The 9,840-nt window shown below is 48.1% G+C and overlaps 1 protein-coding gene across 1 annotated transcript; it reads left to right on the plus strand.

Moving 5' to 3' along the window:
- The first annotated feature begins 5,682 nt into the window (after nt 1–5,682).
- On the plus strand, nt 5,683–9,553 carry LOC135400255 (alpha-crystallin A chain-like). The gene is made up of 2 exons (XM_064632035.1): nt 5,683–5,931; nt 9,195–9,553. The coding sequence occupies exons 1-2, from the start codon at nt 5,695–5,697 to the stop codon at nt 9,498–9,500; spliced, it is 543 nt and encodes a 180-aa protein (XP_064488105.1). The 5' UTR covers nt 5,683–5,694; the 3' UTR covers nt 9,501–9,553.
- Nucleotides 9,554–9,840: the final 287 nt, after the last annotated feature.

Consider the following 9,840-nt stretch of genomic DNA (forward strand, 5'->3'; position numbering starts at 1 on the left):
GTGGTCCTCTTTTTCTCCTCGTGCAAAGACTCCTCTAGCGCACCCCTCATCCACAGTGCACTTCAGTCACATCAATGTCATTCATCCTACCCATACCTTATCTTGAACCCTTTACCTTCTGCTCTACGTTGCGTTGCTGAATCATCGTGGGGCCCTTCCTGCGCTAACCTCCGTCACGTGCACACAGCGTTGATTCTCGGCACATTGCGGTACAGCCTGCCTATTCTACACGGCCTCAGCGTGTCTGGAGAGCGTGAGCTTCTCAATATTCAAGCCCGAAGCCTCCGCGTCTGTTTGGGAGTTCCCAGAACAACAGAGACCAACACTGTCCTGGCAGAGGCACGCGAAACGCCAGAAGGCGTCCTACGGGGCGTGGAAACATTTCGGATTTATGCGCACACGACACCCCTACCAACCATTATCTTCGGCTAATCGATATTGACTGTCCGAACTCTAGTTTTGGCAGCGCTGCTGACCGCCTGAAACTGTGCCTCCCCATCACACACCATCAGTGCGTTCCTATGGCCCGCCAATGTGACCTCTTCGCAGGCCTCCTGTATGAAACCACATTCCTGGTCTTCTAAAGAAAAACACTGTCCCTCCCGTTGTTGCTCATCAACTTACGTTGGAGCACCTCAGCTCAGCTTACTCTCAACGGCTCCCTGTGTACACCGATGGATCAGTGTCTCAAGGATGTTCAACAGCAGCCTTTTACATCACACGTGAAAACGTTGAAGTGACGCAGAGACTCCCCTACGAAACGTCATCTACCGAGTCAGAGCTCTTCGACATACTTACGCGTTGAGCCATATTGCGGGATCAGCGCCTTGCGCGTGGACTGTGTTCACGGACAGTATAGCGGTGCTAGAGGCTCTGGCAAATTATTGTACCAGACAATCTACAGCCTAGACACCATGATAGTCGCAACATATACAACCGACTTCTATCCTCGGGTCATAGCCTGTGTTTCCATTGGGTACCCAGTCACACCGGCCTGCATGGAAACACCCCCGCAGACGCCTTAGCACGTCAGGTACATGGGGACGTTCCGGTTAATAACTGTCCACTGCCACTTGCAGACTCAGCATGTCGATTACATATACACCGAATCTGCCACAGCGTCACTCGGCAGTTTCAAGAGGGCGCTATCCGGTCAAACGATCATCTCCGGTCCATCGACCCGACGGTGGATTACGTTGCGACACACTACTGCTCGCGTCGAGAAGCGTCCATTCTACACCGACTACGACTTAATGTCGCCAGGACACCTCTGCTTCTCTATAAAATAAGTCTTCTCCACTCGCCCAAATGCCCCACTTGCGCTGTTGAAGCTCATATTCCGAATCATCTCCTCCACTGCCGCCGATTGGACACCCCTCGAGCCGCGCTCAGGCGACGCCTACTCGAGCTGCGGTGCACAGACTTTTCTCTGTCCACTCTGCTTGCCCAGTACGACATCCCACACACCGGTCTGTGACAAAAGCAGTTTTGAGTTTTGACGCTCCTCAGCGACACAGGTCTCATGTTACAGCCCGTGAAATCAAGTTCTCGTTCTTCAGTGTCCCACCCTGACCTCTCATCCTCATATGCATTGCCCTCATCTTTTTTAAAAGTCATTTTTGTCTTTAATCTACCTCACCTTGCTTTCACATTTTGTTAGTTTATCCTTTATTAATTCTTTTCTTTTCGTTTTATTTTACTTTTATTTAATTTTGCTTTGTTCTCTTTTTTTTTTTTTTTTTTTGAATAGCAAGCCGCCACGTCGTTTGGCTGACCTTTCCTCCCTTTTTTTCTTTGTTCTAATAAATATACCCCCGTTACCTTTCTTTTTGCTTTCTTTTTTCTTTTTTTTTCTTTTGCTATAGTCGTGTCTACTCGCGTGCGGTCAACAACGGCAAGCTATTTAAACTATTTAGCTTTTGATTCTCACGCGCCGTGTGAGTCACGTGGACCTAGTCGACCGGTGAAAAAAATTGCTGCACATCGTAGTTGGTGCATAACATCCACAGTATGCCTTCCATCAACTTTGTTTCATTCTCGTGTGACGAATTATGCCTCAAATAAACCAAATAAACGAGCGATCAAACCGAAACATGAATGTGGAGAGGAGACTCAAAAACTTTCCCTTCAGAAGGCCAACGTGTTACGTCACCCTGCATGGAGCGGACAAGTAGAATACCACGCCGGTCGTAGCCGCTGCGTTACAATCCCGGAACAAAACAATGAACGAAGATTGGGGATCAGATCACTCAGACACAGATGGAAAGAAACATCGATCACCTGCTTCCCTGAGAGTCAGAAAACAGCGCAGGAATGGTATGACAAATGCACGGTGACGTCGGTGGAGCAGAGAAAGGAAGAATAGAGTCCTGGATGGACACCGTGTATACAATCCGTATACAGTGACTCTAAGCAAGAAGTACTTCCAGCGACGTTCGGTGGGAGCAAGACTTTTTCAAATTTCGAAAGTTGTTTTTATGATTCCGCCTTCGTTTTCGAAGTCGGATATTTCACAACTGTGTTCAATTCGTGTAAATGATTGTGTAAATTCAAATTCGTGTAAATGATTGTGGGAATACCGCAAGCTTGAAATCCATTTGGTTCCGAAGCCTCCCTTTAATATTTCATTTACAGTATACGCGTTCAAAATCTGATATGCGCACGTTAGAATTATTTGTCGTGTTAGCAAAATTATGATGTATAATTACATTGTATTACTACCCGAAAACCCCGCTGAGGGCGCTGGTGGCATGTTGCATGTGGCCGTCTTCCGCGAGTGACGTTAGATCGGTGTGCCGTGTGTTGAGATTTCAGCGCACTTTAAAGAACCCCCAGGTAGTCCAAAATTAATCCACAGATTGTGGCGTCACTCATGATCACAGCAGTCTCGACACGTACAGCCACGAATTATACTTAAAGAAGAAAAAAAAAGAATCAGTGACAAGGTCTGTAACGACTCAGTCTAGGATGTCGAAAACGATTACCTTCCGTTCCTTCTCTTAGAGACGCCGTAGTAATTGTTAATCCTGGTAAAAGGGTGAGTGGCGTTATCACCTAGTTGCCTTCCTGTGCTCGTTGAGACCGTGCGGTCGACTTGACGAGGAATAGACGAGTTCAGAAAATCCCAGTGCTCTTTGCGCACGCATTGCATCCTGGGCACTTGCTGAGCGGGGGAACGAAGAATAATCCTTCACATTTCGCTTTCGCTTACCTTGACACGTCGTGGACAATGGACCGGTAGGGGAGAAATCGGAACAGTTTGGAGGCCACCCGTTTCTTTCGTATTAGTAAACTCCCACAGTTCAAAGCGACGCTAAGCACTCTGGGATTTTCTGAACTCATCGATTGTCCCGACAGTTTGCCTTGTACCCCCGACACATGAGCAGCCAACAACTTCTTTGGAGTATAGGGGTATTGTACAATTTTCAAGAACTCCTGAGCGAAAAGAGTTTGCGCTGCCGGCACACAGCATTGCCGATCTCCCTTTGCCGTTTCTCTCGGCGTACGCCACCAGAAATGTGGCGCTGGCTGTTCAGACAAGAAATGACGGAGCAATGTAGCATCGAAATAATAGCTCAGAAGCAAGCAAGCTGTGACCTGAATACATGACGGTAAATCCCGAGTAGAAGGAATGAAAAAGAGAGAGAAAGAGAGAGAGAGAGAGAGAAATGACACACACACACACAAAGTCTCAAACGCAGCTGAACAGACACTTTTTTTTTCTTTACACAGCAAAGCCAGGACGAAATGAGAGAGACAACGACTTCCCTAACGAAGTAGAAACACAGCATATTTCAGGGCAGTAAATTTTGAAACGCTAAGTATGCGCGCATTTCATTCAAATTGTGCAGCGGAGTGCATCTGGCCGTGAAGTTTATCATTAGTAGCAGAAATCTCTGGCAGCGTCGTGCTGGAAGCTTGGGGGATATACTGACGAGACAGCCTATGGTATGGAGGCTATGGAGGCTCTAAGAGCTTGCAAACTCTTTCAGCGATTCCTCCAAAAAAAAATAACCAATATGGTTTTGTCCCGCGTAATGACGATATGAAAACCGTCAGGTGGTCCCGCGTTCGAGGCTACCGCTTTTTAACCACAAAGGAGATGGTCGATCTCCTGATTCGAAAAGGGCGCCGTGCCGCAAAAAAGGAGGTTCTCAGTTTCTCTGCGTCAGTAGACAGAGAACCCCGTTTTAGTAGGCATCCTTCTCTGGAAATGCCTTTTGGTTGCACGAGTGCCGGGGATATTGGAGTCATTGGGCAAAATACAGGAAAAACGTCCGGACAGCAAAGCCGTTGTCGCGATTCGAACACGAGTCACCACCCGGTCACGGCACGCAAAGTCGTATGGACCTTTTTCACAACGACCTCTGCGCATGCGCATGACCTTGAACCGCACGAACGGCGCGAGCTCGTCGGTCGTAGAGTCACTAAATAAGCTACGAAGCTTATTTAGTGACTCTAGTCGGTCGCAATCCGGGCCGGTTTTGGTCCTTTGTGCTACCCACGTGAATTTGTTTTGACACGCGCCAAGCGTGGTTCTCTGGAGAGCCGCTAGGATAAGACGCGTATGTGGAAAAGGCCCATTGTTTTCTTTCGTGCGCGTCAAGCCAAAAACAATTTCCTTCGGTATTAGAAAATAGTTCTACGAAATACGATCAACAGGAAAACAACATAGGAGACAAGACTGATGACATATGCTCCCACTGCTTATCGTTCCGTTTATTTATCATTTTGGTTGGCTTGATCGACCGGAGAATCATATTCTCAATATACATCCACTCTAAAAACAAAACTTTTACCACCACGCTCAATGACAACCAGAACTCACAATGAAGTCGTCCTCTGTTTGTTGAAAGTTGTGTAACACTTCACACACACAGAGGTGGTGGTGATGATGATGAAAGGGTTCACCGTTGTCGGCCTCACAGAGGTGGGCAACGTCAAGACTGACGCCCAGGAGAATGTACGTCACACACGAACACAGTGTTCTGAAGACGCACCCCTCCTCCTCAGCAAATCAGTGAGTGTTGAAGATATCACCAAAGAAGATGATGAGTCACTGTCTGTTATCCTAACCTGACAGGGCATCGCGTTCATTCTAGTTCTTTTCAACGTAATAAACACACCGTCATCCCTCTCGCAGTGAGAGTGCAAACATTCTGAATGGTGGTCGGCACTGAGCATGTTATGCAGTGAAGTTCTTCTTTTAAAGTTTTTAATCACGACGTGTTCTTCTTTTTCTTTTTCCGAGGAGAGGAGAATGGGCGGTCATGTTGGACCCTCATCGCTAAGGGAAAGAGAAGCCTAAAAAATAAATTCTCGATAGTCTGGGTAGGTCGCCTTTTTTGGCAGGGAGTAAGAGCGTTTTCCCTTTACTTTCTTCGAAATATATTTTTTTTACGTGAATAGTTAGTTGTTTCTCGATCCTCCGTTAAAAAAAAAACAAATAAACCCATTGCTGGCGGTGTATCGGAATATTACTGAACTTATTGATTCAATCCTTCGTTTAGGAAAGAATTTTGCCGCGAAATTCCTTCGCACGCCGAAAGAAACAGAAGCGCAACCTTAAACCTGAATAGAAACTTCAGTTGAGTCAGCCAACCGAAGGCCCGAAATAGCGAGCAAAAAGCGGAGCAAACTCGGAACACGGGGCTCTTTCTTCCACGGCGAGACAGTGAGGAGCGCACCCGAAATATGGCGTTTCCACGCACACGAAGCCTCGTCCCATCCTCGTGGTTCGGCGGCCGGGACTGGTGGGACTCCTGGGACGTTCCTTCGCGATTGCTGGACCAGCATTTCGGCTCCGAGCTGCGCGATGAGGACCTGCTGCCTTCTCAGTTGTACCGAGGAGTCTCGCTACGCCCGTTCAGGAGGCAGCTGTCTCGGAACACGGGCGTGTCTGAAGTGAAGAATGAGGAGGAAGCCTTCCAGGTAAGGAGACGGCTGACGCAACAGCCTTCTGCTTATTGCCTTCTGCTCCAGTTAGGCTTAATGTACGCTCTTAAAACAGATTGGTAACGCACAGAAAAATAACCGTTCTTCAAGGAGTAGGTTCTTCTTGCTGTCTGGGGTTCTTCAAGAGTTCTTCATCGTGGTAGAACCTCTTTCTCTGAACTTCTGAAGAACGCTTCCATTGTGAAAAATACGGACAAGCCGAAGAACTTTAAATGGTTCTTTCTCGAACGGTTATTTTTCTGTGTGTATAGGCTGATCGGTGGCATTTTATTTCCGTGCGATCTGCCAAGAGAAATGCAACTTCATCAGGTAACACGCTCCAATATACCAACAGCAGAATGAAGCACACCTAAGCCCGCTTGCACGGACGTTGAGGAAATGAACACCCTATACAACTTTGGAGGGGGCGGGGACGGCTTCTTCGTTGCATCATAAGTCCATCATCCAAGGGCTATTCTTGGAAGGAATTAGGTGCTGGGGGTAATACCTATGAGCTAGCTCCGCGCTTCTGCACGCGTCGTAGCCTCTTAGAGATTAAAGGGGCAATGAGGTGACATCTAATGTGGCTCCAAACCCTGTCTCCTCAGTCAAGTCGTTCATCAGGGACCACCATGCAAAAATATTTTAGCTCTGCGGTGTACTGCGCAATCAAATTTACAAAAATAGTCGAAGAGAGCCACCTGCGGATGGCCGACACGATCCTCGCGTGACGTAGGGATGTCGCCGTGACTTTTTTTCTTTCCTTCTTTCTTCTCAGTTCAAGCGCCGCTTATACGTGCTTGAGCAGCGCCGCCCTGCGTCACGAGTCACGTGCTCAGGAACCAGGTTACGTCACGACGTTCCCTCGTTCTCCGATATACGCTCTTTTTCACGAGTGGAGTTCTTTCGAAAGGTCTGCGGAACAGAGGCCTCGTGCTACCAGCTCGCGTGGCTGCGGGGTTAGCGTTCTGGCCATGTCACGTCGAGGCTAGGAGGTACCCGGGTTCGAATCCCGGTGCCGGCTGTGCTGTCGGGGATTTTTCATGGGTTTACCTCAGACGCTGTGAGATATATGTCGGCACAGTTCCCTTAGTAGTCGGCCCAGGATGCACATTCCCCAGTAGTGATGGGCCGTTCGCGATTGACGGTAGGGGCTCTGAATAGGTTCCGGTAGGAGATGAGCTCCGGTAGAGGCTCCGCATAGAAAACTAGTGACGTCACAGGGTCACATGACCCAGTGACGTTCTGCCGTTCTTTCTCTGCATCCGTGCTATATTGTGTCACGTCTGTCGTTTCAACGATTGATGATTCCAGCAGAAATACTTCACAATAATGATAAAGTAGATAACATGCTTCACGATGTAAATTTGGAGGAAGAGAGCTGGAAGTGTCGGTACGATCTTGACGCATAGCAACAACAACAACGAAGCGCGTTTGCAGGATGGCGGCTCGGTTATGTGTGACAGGCTCCTCTCGGCGGCACCGCGAACGCTCAGGCGGCGCCGCTTTTTGAAACGCATGTGTGAATAAGCCGACAACGACGCGCTGTTTCATTAGCACCACCACCGAGGCCTCGCGCGCGCGCGCTGCGTGTAACTTTCGTCCGTCGTTCTGTCGGAGGAGTTCACTTTATTAATTGCAGCACATGGTGCAGAGTAGAAAAAGAAAAAAAGGAAATAATAGAAAACTCGTGTGTGTGTGGGGGGGGGGTGGGGGGTCACATCGCAGTGGTCCTTTGAAGGCTTTTCTTCGAAGTCACGAATTAGAGACTATACTGTGCAAAGAGTATAACGCTAAGTGGAGGTCTTGCATCAGAGATGGCGAGTGGTGTGTGTCTGCATGTACGATTCTGGCTTACGGTACTACCACACGTACAAAATTCTATATACAGTCTAAAAACTGATGGTGGTGGTGGTGGTGGTGATAGGGCTTGCCGTTGTCGGCCTCACGTATGTGGGCAACGTCACGACTCACGCCCTGGGGGAATGTGCGTCCTGGGCAGACTTCTAAGGGAACTGTGCCGACATATGTCTGAAAGCGTCTGAGGAAAACCCAGGAAAAACCCCAGACAGCACAGCCGGCACCGGGATTCGAACCCGGGTACCTCCCAGTCTCGACGTGACAGTCTAAAAACTGAACCTCAGTGTGTATCATGATGTGCGCCAATCATTGCGACGAATGGGGCAGTTATCGCTTCTAATTTGAGGACAGAGTGGGATGTACGCTTTTTTGTAGCCATCACGGCCGCGTGAGAATTTACGCGTATCCAAGTTACCACAAAACAGTGTATGCCGCCCATATTTTAAAAAATCGGAAAAATAACAATATCGTTCGGAATCCCGGTTGGTTTTCAGCGTCAAGTTCTTTTTTTTAGAGCGTAATGGCGTAGAGCTTTTTTAACGTGAGCTGTATTAAAAAAGAAACAAAGGAGAAAGAAGTGTCATATAACGGAATAATTAAGCCCATATTATAGTTCACCATACCCATATTCAACGCGTTTAACTGTTAGCCTGAGAGTTAGACTTTTTTATGTATTGCAGCAGTTATTCCTTGTTGCTTTCGCAACTTTTAAAAACATGCCAATCAAGGGCGTCACACTGGAGGTATCGATACTTACATTTACAAGCGCATGAATTAGAGCGCAGATCGCCGCCATTAACATCATTGCATTTTCCTTTTGGGAAAACAACACATATAATGAAGGACATTTGACAATCGAAGGAAAACCGGAAGAATAACAACAAGTTCTTAACCTCGCTTTGCTGATGTGAGTCCGAGCAGTAAACATATCAATGTCATTTGCTCAACAACGAACTCAACAATTAAACCGTATAAAATCTCAACAACTAAAACTTGCGACATCCCGTTTTCCTATCGACGTGGAGGTGGAGAAAGCTTGTCAACGGATACAAACCCTCACGCAATGTTTTCATTTATGGGGGAAAAGCGGTACACGTTGCTGTTTTCGCTACCGTTCCCAACTCCAAGTTCGGTTATATGTCTCCAAGCAGCGTAAAATCTTGGTCCAATATTGGTTCAGTATTGGACCAGTATTGCCGACATCCGGCCAATACTGGGCCAAGATATTGCGCTGCATGGGTCTTTCCTTGCCACTACTGTTTGCCCTCCCGGTGAGTCCTTGACATCACCATAAAGAACCGTACGTGGAACTGAGGTCTCCTGGCCTCATGTAGTTGCAGGATTTTTTACCATGTCTAGTCGTCGCTGACATGACCTGACACGCTGACGTGCCATTCCAGGTAAAGCTCGATGTGAGCCACTTCGCGCCCGAAGAGATCACCGTGAAGACGGTGAACAACAGCATCACCGTCACCGCCAAGCACGAAGAGAAGATGGACGAACACGGCTTCGTCTCCCGAGAGTTCACCCGCCGTTACGTGCTGCCCGAGGGAGTCTCCCCCGAGGCTGTCACCTCCAGTCTCAGCCCCGACGGTGTCTTAACCGTTACGGCCCCCAAACAACCGCCCCTGGCAGCCAACGAGCGAGTCGTGCCCATCGCCATCCAGGGAGGGGTAACCACCGCGCTGCCAGTCAAGCACGAGTGAACGTCTTTTTATATACCACGCAGAAATAAACGAATCTGCATGTTGACACCTACTATTTTACTACCGATCGTGTGTCTTGAAACAGCATATCGATAGACCTCTACCCAAAGAGACGTCACCGTGACGTAATAATGACGTCGGTATGCATAGTGAAACCGAAACAACGCGCCATGAAGAACGTCGCTGTTTCAAAAAACAGGAATTCTTGCTGTCTGAATAGGCGAGTTCAGAAAATCCCAGAGTGCTTAGCGTCGCTTTGAACTGTGGGAGTTTACTAATACGAAAGAAACGGGTGGCCTCCAAACTGTTCCGATTTCTCCCCTACCGGCCCGTGTTCCAC

The sequence above is a fragment of the Ornithodoros turicata genome, chromosome 7 (assembly GCF_037126465.1).
Source record: "Ornithodoros turicata isolate Travis chromosome 7, ASM3712646v1, whole genome shotgun sequence".
In the NCBI taxonomy this organism is placed as follows: Eukaryota; Metazoa; Arthropoda; class Arachnida; order Ixodida; family Argasidae; genus Ornithodoros; species Ornithodoros turicata.

Bases quoted from the DNA above. Each gene is read 5' to 3' on its own strand.
- LOC135400255 (XM_064632035.1), top strand. From the start codon at position 5,695: ATGGCGTTTCCACGCACACGAAGCCTCGTCCCATCCTCGTGGTTCGGC. The intron at 5,932-9,194 runs GTAAGGAGACGG...GTGCCATTCCAG, and splicing joins ATGAGGAGGAAGCCTTCCAG to GTAAAGCTCGATGTGAGCCA.